Source organism: Chlamydotis macqueenii, chromosome 23 (assembly GCF_036417535.1).
Source record: "Chlamydotis macqueenii isolate bChlMac1 chromosome 23, bChlMac1.mat, whole genome shotgun sequence".
Lineage (NCBI taxonomy): Eukaryota > Metazoa > Chordata > Aves > Otidiformes > Otididae > Chlamydotis > Chlamydotis macqueenii.
Window position 1 is genome coordinate 3658711 of NC_141578.1, and position 22421 is coordinate 3681131.

The 22421-nt window shown below is 49.5% G+C and overlaps 1 protein-coding gene across 1 annotated transcript in view; it reads left to right on the forward strand.

Annotated features, from left to right (window-relative positions):
- CCND3 (cyclin D3) overlaps positions 1-22421 on the forward strand; it is a 45130-nt gene that overhangs the window by 1464 nt on the left and 21245 nt on the right. Inside the window, exon 2 of the mRNA XM_086765924.1 lies at positions 15889-15952. Coding sequence (XP_086622050.1) covers positions 15889-15952 — 64 coding nt within the window. The remainder of the gene's footprint in view (positions 1-15888; positions 15953-22421) is intronic.

Below are 22421 nucleotides of genomic sequence, written 5' to 3' on the forward strand. Positions count from 1 at the left end.
TTTTTTCTGTGCAATGACTGTTTCCATCCATGTGGATGGAGAGCATCCAGTGTCTTCCTCAGATGACTGGCGGTGTCTTTCTGGGAGCTGGGAAGTGGAGAGGCTGAGCAGTTAGTGAGAATATGGGCACAGTCTTTCTTCCTTCAGCTTTTGTAGGAGAAGAGCCTTGCAGAGGCAAGACTTCAGACCCCTCACATCTGTCAGCAATTCCCAACTAGTTATTTTAAGTCTCTGAAGTGCCCAGCTCCTACCCAGGCAATGCTGGGGGAGCCTTGCCTAACGTAGCCTGTATTCCCATCAGGGATCAGATGCCCACCAGGAAAACTCAGGCTGGAACAGACCTCCGAAGTTCTCTAATCCAGTCTCCTGCTAGAAACAGGCTCAGCTGTTCTGTATTTCCTGCTTTTTGCTGATTCTTTCCTTGTATGTACTGCATTACCTGTTTTATTCATGTATGGGAGCTATTGTGTAAATAAGAGTACTTCACAGCCCTGCGCTGCCTGGTTTTTACTCTCCTGGGAATATTCTTTTTGCCTCCTTCCCAAAACTTTGTAGACAAGCTTCAGACAACAAACCTGTTGAAGTCTCCAGCTCTCTGCACTCCATGGGCTTTGGTTTGGGAAGAGGGCAGCGGGGGAGGCCCTGCAGTGAGGGATGCTAGGGGAGGCTGGGTGCTGTGGTTAGTGGGGCAATGCATTGTGTTATTCTGGGCTCCAGTCCTGGCTCTGCAGCCAGCCTGCTGAGTAGGCAAGTCTGCTCCTCTGCATTTCATTTTCCCATCTGCAGCATTCCTGGTGAGATGCTTTCAGAGCTGATAAAAAGCAGCATCTGACATTAAAAGACTCTTGGTGGTGCAGTACCCTTGGAAAGCTCTTCCCAGAGCAGTGCAGTCCGTGTTGGACTCATCCCAGAGTATCCAGAGCCTGGCAGAAATCCACCAGTCCGTAGATTTGCAGTCAGTCCTAAAATTATGAGTGCAATGTTTCTCTTTGTGGTGTGGGTACGTAATTCTTCCCTTATGCATAGCTCCCCTCTGACTAATGGAGCAGGAATAGAAAACTTCCTTAAAGGTCCGGTTACTGAGTGATTTAAGAGTTTCTTGCATGTCTGAGTACCGGCTGCTCTGAAGTAGCTGCTAGCAGCCGCTAGAGGAGACTAGCCAGCCGAGACAAGAGGGGACTAGGAAAAAAAAGGAGCAGTTCAGAGCCACGCTCAAAGATGCTGCCAGGGATCCAATTTGAAAGGGACAGAACTTGGAAGCAGAACTCTGCTGGCAGTTTGTGTCCATAGGTGGAGGGCAGTATCTTTGTTTCAGAGCCCATGTGAAGTGGGAAATGATATTGCTGCTGGAAGAATTTGCCAATTTAATGTGCCAGTCTCCTCTGGAGCGCTGTGAAATCGGTCATCTGGCAGCAAAATGAAAAGATGCACAGGATGGCAATAGCCTGTGTGCCTTCCTGGCCACGTTGTACTTCCCCAAAGATTGGAACATTTCCTCTTGTTTCCCGTTTTTAGCAATGACAAACAACACTTTCTCATGGGTGTCAGGCTAAGAAAGGAGAAGCTCATGTGTTTTTACTCTGAATCTCGTGCAGATTATTTAAAAGAAGAGGTAGGAGTTAGTGTCAACACACCCTGGAATCCTAAACAGTTGTGTGAGCCCAGACAAGAAGAATATTAACCCTGTTCAGATACAGCTGAATAACTCTTCTGATATGTACAACCCCAGAGGGGAAGCTGTAAAGCTTGCTGAAATTCATATTTGAGAAGAATGACGGGAACTGATGACTCTGGACCCTTTGGGTAGGGAAAGCCCAAGGCTTTGTAATTTTGGGGGGCTGGGAGGTGCTCAGCATAGCAGAAGAGCCTGCAGAAGGCTGGCTGTGTGACCTTGATGTTTTAAAATCACAACTTAGAGAGAGGTGGTTAGTCAGATGGAAATTACTGAGCTCAGTGTAGGGGTGAAATTTTGCAGTGTATGTTAGACAGGAAGCCAGGCCAAGTGGTCTGATGTCCCTTCGCTCTTAAATGTCATCGTGCCTCTGGCTTGCTAGAGAGATGTGCCTTGGATAGGCCCAGAGCACAGGATGGAGCTGCTGCAGGTTGGTTCCCTTGCAGCGCCTGGCTCTGGAAGGAGGCAGCTGCCACCTGCGTGGTCTGGGTCTGCCCCAAGCCACCCCAGCACCGCTGCCACCAGAGGGCACGGTGTGACCAATGTGTTCTTATTTCTGAGCGACTTAATTCAGAAACCAAAATAGCCAACAGGGAATCAGTTTAGGTGCTTACCCCACACCCCTTAGCTGTGAGGAGGCCACCGTAATCTGCCCTGCACCCGTTCGTTGCTGAAAATTTCCTATAAGCCCCCCAAATTCCTTGACTGACCAGACCTGAGGGGTTTCATCGTGCGGTTTGACAGCGACAAACACTTGCTAAGCAGAGGAAGCTGCTGCTGGGCAAGGAGGGAATAAACTGCACATCTGAGAATGTTTGGGGTTTTTTTTTCCTTGCAGAAATTAAAACTCAAATGCAGACAGCTTATAGCCTTGTTGCTGCTATTGTTTGTGATTTTATTTACTATTTTGAGAAATTGTATTTGTTTGATAGTGGTGTTATTGTTGGCAATATACATGTGTGTTAATTAAAGCCTCCTGAAGTAAAACCCTTGCAGATTTCTTGCTGGTTTTGTTATTTGGTGGAGGAGGCTGATCCTTGGCAGAAAGGACTGCCCTGCCCGGGCTCGTAGCGAGGTGTGGGGATGCAGCTGAGCTCTGAGGGGTCGCATCTGGAATTTCCAGTCACCTTTCAAAAAGATGTAACATGCACAGGGGGTGAAGAAGAGTTTCCAGAATGCAAAATACACCTCGGTGTAAGTGTTCCAGCCGTGCAGTTCGCAGAGTAAAGCTTGAAGCTGTTTTGTCAAACCTATAAATAACCACACAGGGAGAAGGTGTCTGGTGGTGGAGGGCTCTTTGATCTAACAGAGTCCTAACAGGATCCAGGTGTTGGAAGTGCAGGTCAGCACAGTTAGAACAGGAAATCAGATGCATCTCTTCATAGAGGAATGTAATTGGGCTCCTCAAGGGTGCAGTACGCTCCCAAGCATGTCAAGGCTCCAGATCAAGACTGACTGGCTTTCCGGGAGATAATGCTGTAGTTCAACTGCAGGTTGCTGAGCGAGACACAGAAATGAGGTGGTTTTATCCCTTCTGAGGTTATCCTGGCAGCATCCGTGCTGGAATCAGACCCCAAAGCATCCCTGGCTCTCCTCCCCTGCCACTCAGGAGGGCTCCCCCACCCTTACTGATGGGACTGCAGAGATGTGTCCAGTGTCTCCTTCTGCAGGTTGTGCTCCATAAGGATGAGCCTACAATAGCAAGGAGATCCCAGGAGCTCTGGCCAAACTGGAATGTCAGAACATCTTTACTGCTTAAAGCAGGTCTGGGCTTATTGATATTCGCTAGGCCTTTTATTTCAACACTATCCAGCTGATATAAAAACTGTTCCTTCCCATTCTACCAGCTCATAGCTGTTTCTGAGTCAGTGCCATGTCTAATCCACCAAGCATGTAAACCCACACTTCCAGGCTGTCCAGAGTCTCCACTGCCGAGAACTGTTGCAGCTCTCTGGTCAGCCTGTCCTGCCTCATCAGTGACTCAGTGGATGTTCTTCTCCATTCTGTCCCTCTGTTTGCCTGAAGCTTTAGGGCCCAAAGGTGATGAGGAGATGGGTTAAATCTGCTTTTGTGCACCTAGTTGGGTGTGAACTTTGTTTTCTGAGGAATGGCAGATGCTAGGGATGGAGAGAACAGGCTGAGGAACACTGCCAGGTTTAGGGGATGGTCTCCAGTGCAGATTCTTAGAGACAATGCAAATGGTCCTCAGCTTCCCTCCTGCACTGGAGAGGATAACAAGTTCTCTGCTCAGTCTTATCTCCAAGCTGTCATTCTGACTTCCCATCTTTGCTTTGGGCAAATTGTTTGCAGCTGCTTTGGACATGCCAGATGCTGGATGTAACAGCCACTGAGGCAGTCCCTTGGTCCTGCAGCATCAGGGATGCTGTAAATCAAAATATCCCTGGTGGTGTCAGCAGAGCCAATGGCATGTTCAGCAGAGAGCCGCTACTTGTCTGGCCCAACCTTCTCCTGCCTTGTCAAGGGATGATCTGGCTGCTGGGGACCCTTAAAACCAGCTAGAAGGACTCTGGGAGAAGAGACACATTGCCTCTGCCTTGTCACTAGCATGGATTGATCAGTCAGAGCCATGTGTCTGACCTTAAACTTTCTCAAATCTTGAATCCTCCTCTTCTCACTTGTCCTTGACCAAGAAGTGGCAAATGCAATGTGAATTATCCCTTTTGCTGATGCCTCTATCCACGTTTGGCATATTTTGCCTTGGGCCATAAGCCCCTTCCCCACCTCAAGTGTCTGCCTGACTTTTAAATGTCATCCTCAGAGGATCAGCCCTTCGGGCTGTCAGAGGAAGTACTGCACAGCAAGGTGGGCACAGTCTCTCTTGTAAAGCAGATGTCAGCATTACAGCTAGGCCAGGGCAATGTCTCTCTCCTGCAGGTTTTTGCACGTTTCCCTCTGTGGCTAACAGCTTGGCAGATGAAGCCATCTCTGCTCTGAGCCAGAGCCGCATCGCATATGCCTTTGATATTTTGCAAAGGGTAAGGTGTTGCTGCTGGCCCCGTGGGGTGACAGCCTTACCCTGGAGCATGAGCACGGGCAGCTCTCAGCTCAGAAGAGGCCACTCATCACATTTGGGTTTCTTACTGCTGTCTTTGACAAATAGCGCTTTCGTTTCAGGAAACCACACAGTGGGTGTTGCCCTTTCAGGGTAGGAGTGGGGGAAGGAATTCTGCTCCTCCATGGGGTGGTGGGATACCTCTTCTCTCCGGGATGGGTTGCAGGTAGCTCCTCTATCAGAGCAGGCAAAGCTGCCTGTGTTCCCTCTGGCAGGGAGCATCCAGGGCCAGCATGAGTAATTCCTGCAGCAGATCATGGGCTGTGCTGTGAGTGGGCTGACCTGGCTCCGCTTCAGAGTAGAAGAACATGAAAGTTTGGAAAATTCTTCTGAGCTGTGGTTGTGTGACATTGCCTGTCCAAGCTGGGCTTGAGGTTGTTTTTTGAGCACTTCCTATTTCCAAAGGACGGGAAAACTGGATGGATTTTGAGGCGCTCATGTGCCTCGGCTGGGTCTTGTGCATGGACGTTGCTTGCTAAAATTCTCCCAGGTTGGACTGAGGGGCTTTACTAGCTTGAGGGGATGCTTTCCACAGTGATGGGTGATGTAGTGCAGGCTTTTGTCTGCTGCTGGGGTGCAATGACTAGAACACCAGTTTCAGAGGGCCTGGTTCTGGCTCTGCCGTTGGTATTTGTGTATAGCAATAAGCTTCCCCTTCTGTGCTTGTTTTTTTTCACCCATTTTTGAAATGAAGTGGGGGGAAATGGCTTGAGAACCATCAATGATCTGACTGGAAGAGCTGCAAAGTTAAGCAGCTGCTTACTGTTACAAGAGTGGGTGACAATAATGGGATTGAGAGGGATTTGTCACCTTTACTTGCCCATTAAATCTGTCATTTTAAGAATACTGGTGTTTCTTAGGAAAGCACTTTGAGCAAGTAAAGTTGAGCTTGCAGTCTGATGAAAATCACTATTTTCTTCACAAGTGGGATCATGGACATACAGAAGCAGTAGCAATGGATGAAATGTAGGCACTTATTTGACCTTCTCAACAGGTCCAAGCAGAGTTTAGAGCTTGGGTTTGGATTGATTCTTGTTTGATCACATCCAGCTCCCCATCCCCATTTTCAGATGAAATGAAAATTGTCACCATTGGGGCAAGAAGCTGGTAAGAGTCTTCTGAAGAACAAAGCCTGAAGTGTATTCATCTGTGCTCAAAAAAAAAGGATCTTCACGGAAAAGGGAGGCTTCTTGGGAAGAAATCCTTAAATAGGCTGTTGGATGAGCGAGGAGAGGGAGGTTTGTATCACTTGAACAGCGTTACTGTTCTTTCAAGGACTTCCCCCCGCAAAGAACCTGTCTCCTGTATGGCCTTTCCTGATTTCAGAAGGAGCCGTGTTGCTTAGTGTCTCTAAAAATCACACGTGCTTCAAAAAGTGCTTCCTTTGCTAGCACGGACACATATCCAAACTGGAATTATATGCTTAAGTATCTTTGTGCAAATGGGTGGAGAGACCTGGCCAGCCATGTCTGTTCGCACCTCCTGTCTGTGGCCATGCAAGAATCCCATCGCCCAGGCAGGAGGTGCAGCAAGGCCACCTTCACACCGGTTGTTCCATGAGAAGCCTTGGGTGTTGAAGAAAACTCTCTACCCTCTCCCACCTGTTCTCCCCCTCCTTGAGAGGAACAAGGGGCTCCAGATCATGTCATGGAATAAGCTTGAGCTGTGAAAAACCTCTGTTTTCTCCAAGTGGTTCTTCCCACAGGAGCTTGACCCAAAGGCTGTTAGTCTATGGAAGTCTTGAATCGGTCGGACCTAATGGGAACCTGAAACTGAATCCCACCAGACATCTGCAGTCCTCTGGACTTCCAGAGCAGTGTCACTCTTCAGACCCTCTGTGTTAACCAGGCAGAGCAGTTTTTCTCTGGAGGCCCCAGAAGCAGCAGTGAGACACAAGGGGTGAGGCAGAGATAGAGGGTGGCAGCAGCTGTTCAGGATGTGTTGCTGATTCTGTGACATCTCCCACCCTTTTTGGAAATCAAGAGTTTGGAGCAAGACAGAAAGAAAGAAGAAACAGCCGCTGATAAAGCTTCACATAGACGACAGCCCTGTCCACAATGGTCTGTGACCCACAGCCTGTCTCTGGGGATCTGTGCCAGCTGGGAGGCAACGATAGGCTTTGCTGCTTATTCTATCTCTTCACCTCCCTGCTCCGGGCTTGGGACGGATATAATCTCCCTTCCTCCTCCCTCCCTTCCTCTCTCATGTCTCCGTCTCTTCCTCTCTACGTCTGAAATTTTCTCCATAACCTCTGTGAACTTGCCCTGGCAGAGTTTCTGGTTTGCCTCTGCTTGCTGACCCTCTGTTGTGCAATTCCTTAGGGCCTTGTAGCTTTGGTCGCTCTGAGGGTCCCACCTAGTGATGGTGAGCTGGGAAATCCCAGAATATTCTGTCCTCGGAAATGCAATTTTGAAGAGGCAAAAAAAAATAGAGTTAAGAAAATGTTTGTGGCTAGAAACTGTTGATGCTGGACCATGCTCCCTGGACAAGGTTTTCCTCAGAGCATGACTGGTATCATTTAGGTTTCTGTGAAGACTTCCATCAAGCCAAGAGGATGCTGGTGTCACCCCAAGAACTGATCTTCCTAGGGATGGTGGGAATAGGACACCTATTATGGATGGAAAGGGTATTTGCTGGACCTCACGGTGACACGCTTGTGTGGCAGGGAAGTTGTTTGGACTGGGAGCAAGGGAGGCTACTCCAGGGGCAGATGTGGAACAAGTTTTCTGTGGCTGTGAAAGTATCTGCTTTGTCTGGAGGGAATGGGATCTCTGAGACTGAGGACAGCAAGACATTGGCCCATGGTGATGGGGAAGAGCTCCTTGGGCAAGGAGGACTGAGATATGCACAGGCTTCGGAGAGGGGGTTGCATAGGAGGGCATGTGAAGCCTGGGGGAGCACGCGTTTCCTCAGCCTCGCCGACAGCAGGGTCTATTTTTGGGTAGGTATTTAAGGCTGGGTCTCTGAGGGTCTGATAAACTGAGTTCCCACGGCCCAAGCAAAGATCCTGTGCCTTCAAGGTATACAGAGGGCTATAGGCCACACTTCACGTGCAGACAACTGTCACCACATGTAATTTTTTTTCTTTTCTTTCTTTTTTTCCTTTTCTGAAGGAGGTCCCCACATCTGGCTGTGGCGGTTAAACAGGCTCGATTTAATCACAGGCTGATATAGGACGCGGAGAGCAGGGGAAGGGGGTGAGAAACACAGAGCACCTGCGTACCCCCAGCCAGCGTGCCCCATTTTGGGCAAGGCTGCGCATGCGGGAGGGCCAGGAAATCCACAGCCAGCAGTGAGGGTGTTGGGGGTGGAGGAGTGAGTTGCCCAGATCCTGCCTGGGTGGAAAGTCAGAGAGCTGGGACCTTTTGCAAAGGTTTTCTGCAACCTGCATCTCGGTGAAGTGGAAGCGTGATAGGGATGTTCCAAAGGGGCCAGGGCTGGCAGGGAGGCTTCATTGCGTGGCAGGAGGCTTCCAAAGGGTCACTCGCAGGAGCGTGGTGTGTGTGTTGAGAGGTGAGACAAATCCAATGCCTCATCTGCCTCCCAGAAAATGGGAAATCTCTTCCCCGTGGGAGCAGGTTGCTCCCTAACTGGGTATTAAAGACTGCATGCTTCAGCAGCAGGAACAGCTTGTGTTTGGAGATCAGCAGCCGGCTGATCTGGTGGTCCTGTGTCCTGGCTGCTGCAGCCATCTTCGCTCTACTCCTGGTGTCAGGGTGAGCACCATCTTTCTAGTCCAGGGCAGCAAAGGAGTTGGGGGGAAAAAAGAAGTTGAAAAGTGCTGTCTTCTAGTGGCATTTTCCATACATAGTGGGAAGGATGCTAAAAGGGTAACTTCCCAAACTGAAGCCCCCAAGCCAAATTTTTTTTTTTTTTTTGTAGAATCTATGAAGAGCCATGGCAGTGTTGATCCTGTGAGCAAGCACGTGGTGTCAGTGCTCTGGTATGTTCCATGTGTTCAGTGGTTTCTTGAGCGTGGATCAGTGGGTTCCACCATTGAACTGCACCTCTCCTGCCCTGGGCTGGTAGAGCACAGATATAGGTCACTGTAATCTGTTCCCTGCAGAAGTGATTCTCGCTTAGGCTGGTGAGCAGAAATGTCCCAGCTGGGTGGAAAATACACAAGGCCCAAAACAGAGAGGTGAAACCTGGCTCTTCTCTGAGGAGTCCCTCGGAATCAAGATTTTGGGGCTGGAACTCAGAACTGGGAAAGCCTGTGCAATCACTGAGGAGCTGGATCTTCCCACCAGGAGCCAAGTGTTTTGCTGAGTGGGTGATGGTTTTGCCATCCAACCTATCACTGGGTTTCATTTTCCCCGCTCTGCTCCTCTTTTGCAGTGGATGAGCGCGTTAACCAAGACAGCAGTTCTTCCTAACCCCCTCCTTTCCTCCGTCTCCTCCACCCCCCAACCTGATTATTGATGAAAGCAGATTTGACATGTGATAGGTCTCAAGATAAAAGCAACGTTACAAGAGACTAAGTGACAGCTTGGGCGGGGGGGGGGGGTGGTGGGGGAGAAAAAAAGCCCCTAAAGAGCTGAGCAAGGCATGACCAGGTATCTGGTGTCAGCGCCAGCCACTCCTTGGCCCAAGGTGGAGCTGGGAAGAGGCCTGCCTTCTGGAAAGGGTTAATGCCAGGACTCCTGCTAAACTTTGGAGCGTTTCTGACAGTGGTTTTGAAATCTGATTTTCTTTTTGCAACCAAGTGAGGTTTTCATCAACTTCCTATTTGAGCGCAGAAGTCAGAGCTGGTGCAGGAAGGCTGGTGCAGGAGTGCTGGCTTGTGTCCTTCTCCCCCGTGCCCTTGCATTTATTTGAGGTAACCGGTGCACTGGCAATGCAAGGACCACAGCTTGGGCAGATGGGAGGTTAAGGAAAAGAACAGCCCTGCAGTTCAAAGGGTCTCATTTTATTCTTTGCATCAGAGCACAGGCCAGCCACGCCGCACGTGCAACCTGCTGCTGGTTGCTTGCTGCAACATTGCTGATCTCATCTAGCAGGGTTCAGCTGGCCATGGCTCGTGGCCTGTGGCAAACTCCTTGTGCAAAGCAGCACAATCACTGTTTGTGCCTCTGCCCTTAACGCCCAGGTGCTGAGACCTGCACTGGTGCCTGAACCCCAAAATCTGATGGGGCTCAAATCAGCTCTGCTGTGGGCTTGGAGCCTAATGCCACATGTATCACCATCATGAGAGATGAGGAGCAACGCGTCCCTGTGCAGATGGCTCCATCCTCCCCTTCTATTTGCGGCTGTATTGTCTCCAGGAGGTATTTTGTCAGCACAAGGCCGGCAGAGAGGAGCAGGTCACCAGCTTCATGCAGACCTACGTGAACCTGCTTGCTCTAACCTAGGAGTTAACACGATTTGTGTTCTTTCTTTCCTTATGGGGCTGGGGCTTTCTCTTAAAAGGGCTTTTCACTTGAAATCAGTCTGTCCTAAACTCAAGTATTCAGGGACTTGTGCTCTTCAGGACAGCTCAGGTTTCTATGCACACATGTTTTATGGGGGAGCTGGGCGCAGGCAAGCACAGATGGACTCGAGGCTTATGGAAAGTACCTTCCAAACCCGCCCTGTTTAATTTCTAGCCTGAGCCAGAAAATAAATAAATAAGGATGGGAGTTCTGCCCTTGCTTTTTTGTTTGATGTATTTAATTTCATTGCCAATCGGAGCCTGGGTCAGCCTCTCTGTTGGAAATACCCCAGAAAGTCTCAGATTTTGCAGAGATTTCCCCAAATTCTTCATCTAGGGAGCTGACACTTCTCATCTTTACCCAGAAACTCTCTCAGCATTTTTCTGTTACTTTGCACAGGAGAGAGCCTGTGGTAGTTGTCCAGGCCACCTCTCTAGCCCTAGCCTGGTAGAGTACGGATATATAGGTCACTTGCCCTGTGTCACCTGCCTTGATCAAGGCAGAGAAGGATTCAATCCCAGCATTGTGGTGCCCCAAATGACAAATGCCACCAGAGCAAGCACAGAGTTCAGCGGAGAGGAGCCTCAGCGCTGCCCAGCGTCCTGGTGCTGCCGACAGGCAAACAGCTGATGGAGTATGAGAGCAGCAGTGACAGCATCAGAACTGGGAAAATCTTATGTGCTTATAGCTGTGACAGCGTGTGCCGGGAAAGGACCGCTGAGATACGTTGTGTAATGTTCAGCCTGTGTCTCTTCGAAGGTTTTGGGCCACCTATGTTTTCTGCCTCACTTCTGGTTGTTTTTCACCTCTGACGCAACTGTTAAAGCTCTTTGAAACGGTCACCTTGCGAAGCGAAGGGTTAAACGCAGGACACAGCGTGGGCCTAAATGCAGCAGACCTCTTTGGTGGCTGAGGACTGCCAGCATAAGCTCTGCTCTCAAAATGCTCTCTCTGCTCCAAAGCAGCAGTTTGCAGGTTTAGCTCGAAGCATCATCCACGTGTGCAACCAGACACATCTTCCTTAGGCACTTAGCTGTGCCTGCAAGGGTTTAGCTGAGCCAGATCTGCAGGTGCAAGAAGTGACAAGCGATGGGGAATGGAAACCAGTCTGTCTTTAGGGCACCATTGTAGTTTTCAGCTGTGCATCCAACCATCAATCTCTGCAGGTGAGCAGAGATCGTTGCTGAGCATCTATTTTCTCCTTCTTAACTTTTACTGCGCAGGAAGTAAATAAACACTTATGCATACTTTTAACATATTTGTCAGGTAATGACGGTAAAAATAGGTTTGCATATTGTGGGGCTGAATGGGCTGAGATCTGTTTCACGTTGCACGTGGGAGCCCGCTGCAATCAATGGGGTCTCCAGGGTATAACTGATGGCAAACACCAGCCCTGTCTTTAAGCCTTTTGTGTCTTGCTGTCTCAGCTGCTGGCACACAGGAATGGTACCCTGCAGCCCTGCCATCATTAGTCATAGGCTAGCCTTCCTTCTCTTGGGTGTGCAGGGTCTGAGCACTCTCTTGCCCGCACCAGGGGAGGAATCATCCAGGATTTGGATGGTTATAACTGCAAAAGACAGGAGTCTGGTCTGTCTTGCAGCATCTCCTAACCCCATCTACTAGATGAGAGACAGAGAGAGAGCCCTGTCAGGTTCAGAAGTACAAATGCACACAGCCCCTGGTTTACAGTTTATTACTAATCAGGATCAACTGCAATCCCAAGCAGCGGATGCCTGAAAAAGAAAGATCTACTGTTTCCATGGGCATCAAATTCGTATACAGAGCTGAGTAAACCTACTGACCCAAGCAGGAGTTTCCAGGGCACGTTGTTAGTTTCTGGTGTCTCTGGTTGATGTGTTCACAGTAATAGCTGACACTTAGATGAATGTGTCTCCCCTCTCTCTCAGATCATAATCTCTGTCCTGAAACAATTCACGCAGACACTTGGCATCACTTCATAACAACCCAGTAGCAGGGGACTGACACAGAGGAGAGCACGGCTGGAGGAGAAGGGAGCTGCCCTGGCAGGAGACTGAGGAGCCCCTACAAAAAAAAAAAAAAGCCTTTTCCCTGTGGAGACAAGAATGTAAATATTAATATTGGAGGTTATAGCAAATCACTTTGTAACAGCTGCAGGCCCCAGCAGCATGGCTTTCTGAAGCACTGTGTGTTGAGACAACAAGGCAGAATGGATTTACTGGGACAATATAGGGTGCGAAAGCAAAAGATGTAGTCTCCATTTTAAAGAAAAAAAAAAAAATAGGGCAGACACTTGTTGATTCACACAGGCTTTTGGGGCTTGAACCAGCTCTCGAGTCCTACCCCAGCCTTTGGAACCAGCCTTTCTCCTGGGAGTGGAAAGGAACGGGATATTGCAGTGTTTCTGGAGGCTGTGGTACAGCAGTCGTGCACAGCGGCAGGGTGCTCTGTGCAGGTAGGATGTTTTCCAGCAGTGTTTACACATGCTGAATTCTTCCTCTTCGTTATGCCTTAGGTTGGATCACCAAGATTTTTAACCTGGTCACCACCTTACTAAGCAAAACCATAGTGCCAGCCTTTCCTATTAATCCAGTGCCTTCAGCGCAGCAGAAGGGAGAAGCAGCGTGTCCAGCTCACTTTGAGAAAATTGTAGCGAGGGCAGGAAGAGGTGGTTGTCTAGCAGCTCCCAGCCATACCATACAGGAGATTTTGGATAGGAAGTAACGAGCAACTTTTCCCATGGGAACTACAGGGGGAGGTAAACTGGACTGAATGGAGGCCTCATAAATCAAAGACATACGCCTTTGACTTTCTGCACTATAGCTTTGGGCAGCTGGTATTATATGCCCAGTTGATAATTTTTTTAAAAAGCCACAAAATGCACGAATTATAAAAAAAAGTTGCGTTCTATTAATGTCATCTTCAGTCAGCCTCAAAGTACTGTGGAAAGGGAAACTGAGGCATGGTGTACCGAGTCCCTTTGTGGGTCATGTGGAACCTCAGCCCTACAGGGATGAGCACAAACTGACACAGCTGTTCTCAGACATTCCTGCTCCTCACCTCCGCGCTGGCTGAGAGGAGAAAGGAGTCTGCGGTATGACTGGCATGGACATCTACGTTTTGTTCCAGTTATAAGCTAAACACCTATCCCGTGTGTTTTCTTCATCCAGAAGCAGCAGCAGCAGTATTTGCGCTGCCTCTTTGAGAAATCTCCATCATCAAAACACCTTGCAGGTATTCACTGATTCATCACTGTTAAACTGCAGTGATGGGATTTTCCAAGGCTGTGTTTATTGGTCAAAGCTGGGAGCAAACCTCGCAGCAGCTGTGATGGAAATGAAGTTAAGCACACCTTAAAATACACAGGCCTAGGGAGATGTACTTACGATCTTACTTCTCTATCCACCATCATCAAAGTGCCTTCTGACTTATTGCTGATTAAAAGCAGGAGGCTTCACCCAGTTCAGCGATCAGACCTGTCCAGCGCTGCCTCCCTGGTAACTGCCCCTCCCCAGCTCAGAGCTGGCAATCAGCAATGGCTTTTTCTCTGCACCTTAGCCAAAACTAGCTTGGTGTCCTGTCCCTCTTACCCGTCACCAACCTCAGCTTGGGGTGTGGAGGTAAGTCTGAGGCTTTGCGCTAGCTCTCAGCGCTTGCACGAACCTCACCCTCTTTAAATGCTCCTTTTCGCAGACGTTCCTGCCAGCCTACAGCTTGCAGCAGTTGAAGCACGCTGCTGCAACGCATCTCTGCCTCTCACCGGCTACAAGAGCAGATTCTTTTGCGTCTGTATGTATCTTCCTGTGCTTCACCTGCAATTCTGATTGCACAGCTACCTCTGAAAACGCAGCCAGCTCTTTCCCCCACCCTGCTGCCCTCAGCCCTCTCTGGAGGGATATGAGCCTGCCGATACCTTAGGGCAACCTCCTCCTTGCGTGGGCATTAGAAGACGGTGCTAGGGGCTTGCTGAAGCGCTATCAGTCACCGGCCCTACGCAGTTGTTTATCTTCTTTCTCTTTTTGAGGGCAGCTAGGTTCTAAGAAACCCAGGCAGGGAGAGTGGAGCACAAAAGGACCTTTTGCTTATCTCTGACCTTTCTGGCAGGGATGCGTGTTGCAAGGTGGCCTCCAGGGCCCAGATAATGCAAAAGCTGGGATGCGTGATTAGGCGTTGAGACACCATCTGCAAAGATCTGGTAAAGACCTGCGAGGTGGCAGCAAAAAGAGAAAAAAAAAAAATAAAATAAGTAAGGGAAGTCTGCTCTGCAAAGTGTGGTGAAAAGCCGAGGTGGAGGGATGTGTGATGTGGTGAGGCAGTGCCCAGTCCGGGGAGCAGGAGGGGGTTTGCTAAAGGGCCAAGGCAATGTTTGTGGCCTTTGCAAGTTTCTTGCTGGTGAAGAGTGAGGAAGTGGATGCTGGAGAAGAGCCGCCCCCAACCGATGCCCCGCTCTGCCAGCTGCAGGCAGTGGTGAGCAGCCCACTCCTCTGCTTGCTGTACCTGTCCCGCAGCTGGCTGGAACTCCCCGGTGCAAACTTTTGGAAGAAAACAATGATTTTTCTTTATGTGCTTGGAAGTATATTAGGATGAGAGAAAGGGTGACCCCGCTGCCCTGGCTGTAGGCACCGCTTTGAACACAGACTGAGAATTGTGAAGGAAGCAAGTCTTGGACTTGAGCTTTGTCCTCCCGCGTCCCAGGTCATGCCACTGAGCTTCCCAGACACTATCACCATGAGCAACAAGACCAGACTTGCAACAAAACTGGAGCTCCTGTGTGCATTATCTGGTGTCTGGAAAGGACTGAATCTATTTCTTGTTGGAAGTATGATTTGGGTCTCTCCTCCTGAACCGCCTGCTTGTATGAGACTTGTGGGACTGTAACACCCTTACCTGATCAAGGCAGTCAGACTTGGTTGAAATTGGCCAAAGAATTAAGAATTTATGGGAAAGGCAGGACAGACACACGCAGCAGGATTGCACACAGCTTGTTTCTTTAGAAAACAAGACGAGAAGCGCTGAAAGCTCTTGGGTTCATCCTGATGCAGAACAGGAAGATTTTTGTGGGATGGGAAAAATGTTTCCTGCCCAGCTCCAGTCCGTGCTGCAGCGTAGGGAGACCCATTGTGGTAAGGCTGGGCTGCAGCGATGGGGCCTGGACAGACAGAGAGGACCACAGGATGTGTTTATGTCCAGCAGCCTCAGGAAAAATTCCCCTTTATGGTATCACAGCCAAATCCTGCTTCTTCCACTCCTCAAAGGACAAGCAGTACAGCATGACCTTGAGGTAAAGAAGGAGAGAGACTAACTGAGCAGAATAGAACATACATATATATTTATTTTCAGGTAGATAAATCAAACACTTTCCCAGCCTCTCTAGAGAAAAACATCCTCTAAAGTGTCTTGTTTTGCTGAGGCTTTTCTTTCTCTTGAGCCGTTTCCAGCTGCCGCTGTGGCGGGCGGAGGGACGAATCCCCGGTACAGATGCTGGCAGCCCCACCCTGCCAGCTGAGAAGTTGCACTTTCAGTAGCCGTGTATCAGGGTGACTTCGGGTCAGCTGGGGTGTAGTCTGTGATAGTTATCTTTGCGGGGCCTTGAGAAGATTATTATTATTTTTTTCCCCAGATTGTTGTTTTTATTTTTCCCTTCTCTTCTATGTTTAGGGTCTAGTGAACCAGCTCTGATTTCCTTTTTCAATTAATTGCAGTAGTCTCGGTTTCTGTGTTTCACGTAGTAATGAGCATTTCCTTTATTGCAGCACATCTATCTGCTCCCCAGAACGCCTGCCTGCCCTGGTGATCACTGAGGCTCAGAAGATGCAGGTATAGTCCATGCTTCACCCATGTAAATAGCTCCTGAGCTGTGGGAGGTTTATTTGCCAGCATCGTTAAAGCAGTAGATGCTCTTATACAAATATGGTCCTACTTTACATTAACATGGTTTCTTTTACATATATACTAATTTAAATATAGTTATACTTAAATGGTTTTGCAACCACAATATCCTTTGCTTGGTAAAGATTTTATCTGGATGGAGCAAATGTAGAAGCCCACCTGATTTTGAGACAAAGCTGACCTAAGTCTCTTCTGGGCATGGTTTTCCTGTCTGCACTTTGCCCATTCGGTAACGCAGCTTTGCAGCCAGCCAGGTCTTTTCCCTGATCTGGCAGAGTTTAACCCGGCCAGAACAGAGCAGCCAGCACAAAGACCAGCCTCCGTGCAAGGAAGGGAGGAGGACTGGTGTCAGGCAGGGGGGAGAGTGGGACAGCCCCTTTGGCAGCAGCCCAGACTTGAGCAGTTTCACCCAGGAAACCAGATCCCAGATTGTCCTTGCTCTCCCTGTGCAGTTGGTTTCTCATGCAGCTCCTTTGTCCACCTTATCTAGCGAGGTTGGCACCCCCTCAGTCTCTCCTTGTGTGCATCGGAGTCCAAAAGCCCGGATCTTGGGGTGGGGGGTGCTTTTATACCCATTGGAAGGCAGATAATAGCTGTTGGTTCCTGAGTCCTGGAGCTTGTACCACTTCAAGCAGGCAGGCCACTTCAAAGTACATTGTGGCAGTTGTCACTACAAAAGCTAGCATTCAGCTATTAAAGTCTCTCAATCCTGACTGAAGCTGATTAATTTACACCAAGTTAATTACTAGGTCCCTTTCCAAGGGTCTGATCCTGTTGGCTGGAGGGAAACTGAGGCATGTAGTGGTCTAAGAGGTCCGCCCAGGCTACCAAGCAAGGCAGAAAAGAGCTAGGAAGTTAATCCCCAAGCCCTGATGCTTCCTGGCTCTTTCCCATATGTACTTTTTCTTTTCACTGTGAACGTTTATTACCTATTTCTTTTACTGTACATCTCATTGTCTGCGTGAAGGGAATAATGCTCCTCATTCTCTCTGGAAAACTTAAGATACTAGAAGACAGAAATTGCTGTGCTGATGAAACTTTAGGCTCATTTATCAGTCTTCTCTCTATCCAAAGGCCAGCGTTCGCTGACTCAGAGGAAAGCAGAACCACCCTGCACAAGTAGGCTAGGGATAATTTGCAAGAACCGTTATTGGTGTTGACTCTGAAGCATGTGGTTTAGCATCTCCTCTCATGCATTTTAAAACACAAGATAATCTTGATATCCAGAGAATATCCAAGCTCTTTCTGGCTTGTAATCTTGCTTAGGAATCACAAGAAGTTGGCATTGTAAGCTCAAAAGGAAGTGGCAGGAGCCAGGACTGGTTGTTAGCTGTCAGACCCCGAAAGGTCATGCTTAGGTTGGTGCACTGAGAAGAACGAGGTAGGAGTGCTGTTGCAAATGGAAAACATTTCCATGCACTGCACTGTTGTCTCTAGGAAACCTTTCAAGCACTCCCAGGCCCAGCAGTTTGCTAAGAAGAGCCAGATCTCATTCCTTTCACTACGGCTGCCAGCAGAAAGGGTGGTTGTTTTGGGGGGTTTGTTTTCTTTTCTTTTTTTTTTTTTCCCAAGTAGAATCTGCTCTGGCTCCAGTGAAGCTGGTCACAGCCTTTGTTCAAAAATTAAGCCCTTCCGTATTCGGCTGTGCTTTATGCAGTAATACATCGCCTGATCCTTGCCTGGGGAGGAAGGAGCTCCTGCTAACCCCGCATGCACAGGAGAGGACTGACTGATTCCAAGTGACCAAACAGCTGCATCTTGAACCAGGCAGCCAAGTGGTAACTGCAAGTGTGCATACAACTCTTCTGCCCTGGAGCGTGACCACAGGAAAGGGGCTCTGTCCAAAATAGCAAGCGATGCACTGATGCCCTTCAGCAGCTCCAGGCGAGCCAACGGATTTCATGGGGGGACCTCAGGCCTTGGCAGGGTGCTGGTGGCAGGGGCTGGGGGAGTCTCCCAGCGTCTCCTTATTGCTTATGTATTTGCTGGGCACAGCCAGTGCGGAGGAAACCTCCTTCCCAAGCCAGTAGTGAAGGAGAGTCTTGCCTTCCCTTCTCTCATGCCTTAGGGTGCAACCCCAGCATCTCCCAAGAGGCTGCTCCCAACATCAGGCAGGGAGGCAAGTCCTCTTTCAGTAGCTATTTCCTCAGAGGGACTCATAGGACCAGGAGTAACTCCAACTTCCTTGGCTAAGGCCCTTGAATTACAGAGCATGCAAGAGAATTTAAGTAGCAGTGAGGTCTAACTGTCATCTCCCATCACCTCCAACTTGTTTACTTCCCTCTAGGGCTTTCTGTTCTTTCCTCCTCTGTAGCTATTAAGAGTTGATCCTTTTCTGGCAAGGAAAAGTCAAGATCCCAGTTGACCTGGAGTGTTCTGGTAACTCTCAGAGGCACTTGCAAACTGACTACTCCCCAGCCTCGAGGAGGTCAAGGCAGGAGCTGAACTCATCAGTCACTGCTTCCCAGGAATTGGCTGCTGTGCTGGGTGCTCGACTCTGTCCTGAGTTTTCAGACCATTATTGAAAGGCTGGCTCAGCCACTCCCCACGTCTTTACCCTCACGTTTTGCACTACGAAGTCTGTCAGCTGCCAAACAGGGCAAGACCACTCCAGCCCGTAACTGAGACACCAGGTCCTCCAGAAGATGATGGCCAAGTCACTTCAGACCACGCTGGGCCTGGCATGCGTTCCCAGATGGCTGCTTTAAGGCGTGCAGTGAGTCTCTTGCAGCTTCCATTCAGACACCCAGATCTGTGTATTACATCCATGACCACAGGATTATCCCTTTAAATCAAACAGATCTCGTCTCTGTGAAATCTTCATCATAGGCATGGAAGCGGAGGGGGCAGGTTTCTAAAAACGCTCAGCTTTTGCTGAGAATAATCCAGACTCTGCTTCTTCCACCACTGTCCTGAGAACAAAAAGATTTGCTGGCTGCTGAGTGCCTTTGAAAATTCAGCCCTTGATCTAGCTTTTATTTTTCTCTCCTTGTTCTCCCTTTTCTTTCTTTCTGGCTTTCTAAGCATGCATGCATCTTCCCAGTTTCTGTCTCAGCCTGGGCTGGGAAGTCAAAATCTCTTGCCAATTTGACGTTTGCCTTTTCTGAATGCCAGAAGCCCCTGGAGCTCAGGTGGGAGGAGTAAAAAAGTCACTCTACTTTCCATCATGTGCACTGCTCAGAGCTCAGCCTGGGAAATGGAAGTTCCTTGGCAGAATCTGACCAGCCATCTCCTCCTGTCACCTCGCCAGCTGAGCCTCACGCATTTGTCACAGAATGAGCAGAGCAATGCAGTTCATCTTCCTTGCTTTGCCCAGTTCTCTGCATGCTTCCTCCACTTGCTTTTTTGCAGCTTTCCACCCATTCAGCTGTCCCCTGCTTGCCCTGGTGCACTGGGTGTTAGAAATGTATCTCTCTTTTTTTATTCTTCCTAGGATCACATTGGCAAGTTCAGCCTGGCTGAGGGACCAGGCTGGTCCTAAGCACAGGAGGAAAAGCCAAAGGAGAGACTCCAGAGATCTCTGTTCCAAAGTCACGCTTGCAGAACAAAGGCAGGGGCATTCCAGGTCAAGGAACAGCAAAGCTAACACTGCTGCACCCGCCAGGCCATGACGACCTGTGCGTCCTTGTCCCCACGTTCCTCGTGTGTTTGTCTGTCACATGCTCCTCATTCCCTTGTAGGCTTTCAGCAGGCAAGGACCATGGCTTCCCAGAGAGGTCGCATCCCCGGCACTGCTTAATAATCCCTGCAGTGCCCCCGTGACAGCTGAATATCTGGCTGTGTAATACCGTATGGGTCCAAAACAGCAGCTCCAGCATCTCTAGTTCCAGTTCCAGCAGATCCAATTCCAGCATCTCCAGCTGCTTCTACAGCTGCTGGGCCAGCATCCTTCAGCTGCTTGCAATGGGCTTTGGCTCAGATACATTAGGAAGGAAGGGATATTTTAATGGTAATGCCAGTTCCTAGTAGGCCTGGCAAGCCCCACGCTCCTGCCTGGCCCAAGCTGTGCAGATAATCCGTGGCTCCGGCGGTGGGGCTACTCAGCAGTTCTGCGCTTATCATCGCCCTGAGCCTGGATGGGACTGGCAAGGCGGCCGTGCAGCAGGGAGTCTCCCCAACCAAAGAGGTGAAGAAGAGCCAACAACAGTTGCAAGGTCTTTTTGTTTGCTGGGCTATGGAACTTGCAGGCGCCCTGTCCAGGCCTGACACTCATCTGCCGGTCAGTGATGAGCAAGTCACTTCAGTGACCCAGTTCCCTCACCGGGAAGCAGGGATGCTCCTGCGTTCCTTTGCAGTTTACCAAGCACTGCCATCCTCTCATCTTCTCTCCTTCCCCAGCTGCTGATGTTGTGCAGTTTCACAATACCAGTAGCAACAGAGGGTTCTTCAGTGTGGGACGGATACCGTGGATTTATCCCTGTGTCAGCAGTAGAACATATCCAGCTGGATTTCAGGTCCTCCACCCTGAAAGCAGTCTGTCCCAGCCCCTAACACCCGCAGCAGACTGTTCACTGTCCAGATGTTAACACTTGTTTTGGGGACATGGTCTGCCAGCTCACCTTATAAATATGCTGAAGAGCTACAAAAAAAAATAAACTCAGAAGCACTCATGCCTGATTGCAGGAACCTCTTTGTTTGTCGGTTCGCAGTGGGAAGGAAGTTCATATTTTAATTGCTACAGACAGTATCCTGGTAGGAGCCTGACTCTGGTGTTGCACTGTAGTAGATCTGTTTCCCTTCTGCTTGGGCTTTGTAGGAAAGTGAGAAGGACAGTATTTCTGCTCACACGTGCAGGGCAGGGGTGTAAGCTGTGGACTTGCTTTTGGCAGCAGGTCAGCTTGGGGTGGCTGAAGCCTGGCTGTCTTGTAGGAATAGTTGAATAGGACACCGTATCATGTTTTTCTAACTCAGCTGGCCATATAAACCACTACCGATTTCAGCTTATGATGTCTCAGAAGGCATCTTCTTCCGTGCTGTGGTGCTAGGAGAGGGCAGGGTGGAGAGGCAGGAGCAGCAGCCCCTGTGCTGTAAGGCGCAGAGCAAATGCAAAGCAGTAGGTAAGTGCTGGAAGAAACGGTTAACGTATCAGGTGACTGCTGGAACGACTCCACCAGAGATCTGCCTAAATACAGGGGGAATACTGCTCGCCCAGTGATGTGTGTGCATTCACAGAGTGTCTCTCATTAGCATGTCGTTAATGTCAGTAATTATTGGTGACATGAATGCAGAAGCATACACAGATAATATACAACTACCAGAACTGCATCCGTATTTTATTACAGATGCTAGCATCTCAGTGAATTTGATCTCTATACGTCTGTTGGGATATACAGAGGTGCCTGGCTGTGACAGTCACAAGAAATAGTGACATTTGTGCCTTCAGGGAAAGGTGTTCTGGGAGCATAGCCTAATATTTAGAGAAGGAGACTTGTCTTCAAAGCTGCAGGTTATCTGAATGATGGCTGTGCTCCTGTGTGGATTGTATTTTACTTCCATTCATTAAGAGAGGGGTGTGACATTCCCCTTCACCTGTACTTTATCACTATGGTTCGTAGGTCCTTAAAATTTTCTTCCTATGTGGTAAAGCCGGGTTGGCAGCAAAGATGGTGAGCTTTGGGATGGTCCCTGGGATGTCAGCACAGAGGGTCTGCCACGCACAGACACAGCTGCTGTGCTGGACGTGAGAGCGGCTCAGCTTGGCGTGCGTAGGCATATTCTGCCTGATGTGGGGTTGGTACAAGATGTTTCCTTTCAGTTACACCGAGGGTGAACAGAGCGCAGCCAGCAAGCTCATGGTAAAGGCTTCTTGCCTGCAAGGTCTGCCTCTGGTTCAAAGCCCTTGTAGCGTATCCTCAGCCTATGCTGGAGGTAACAGCAGGCCAGGTGCACCGCAAGCGGGGAAGTCAGTGGGGTATCAATCGTTTTCTTTCTGGCCCCCAAAACGCTCACAGGCACATGCGCACAGCATAGTCTAGCACCAAATCTAGCACAGACTCGACTGATCTGATGAGATTCCTGCCTTCCAATCCTGGCACCCCAGAGCTCGGTCCCGCAGTGTTTCAACTGTGACGCCGTAGCACACCTCCTCCAAGCCCACCCTCCGTCCTGTTCTGATGTGATCCCCTCTGTTCCTGCAAAGGAACAATCCTCCAAGTCCAGACTTGGGCACAGACCTGCCCAGTCTCCATCCTCATTTACCACCTGGCCAAGCCAAGATTAAAATCCAGCCATCCTGCCTGCCAGCCCAGTGCTCAGTCTATCACACCCCATCTCCTCAGGAGTGCTGGCTGTCTCCAGCCCTGCTGCCATGATTCTGATGCCTGCTTGGCTTTGTGGGTTCCTGGAAAATGTGGCTGGGTGCTACCAGGCAGTGAACAGCTGGGACGCAGGCTTGAGG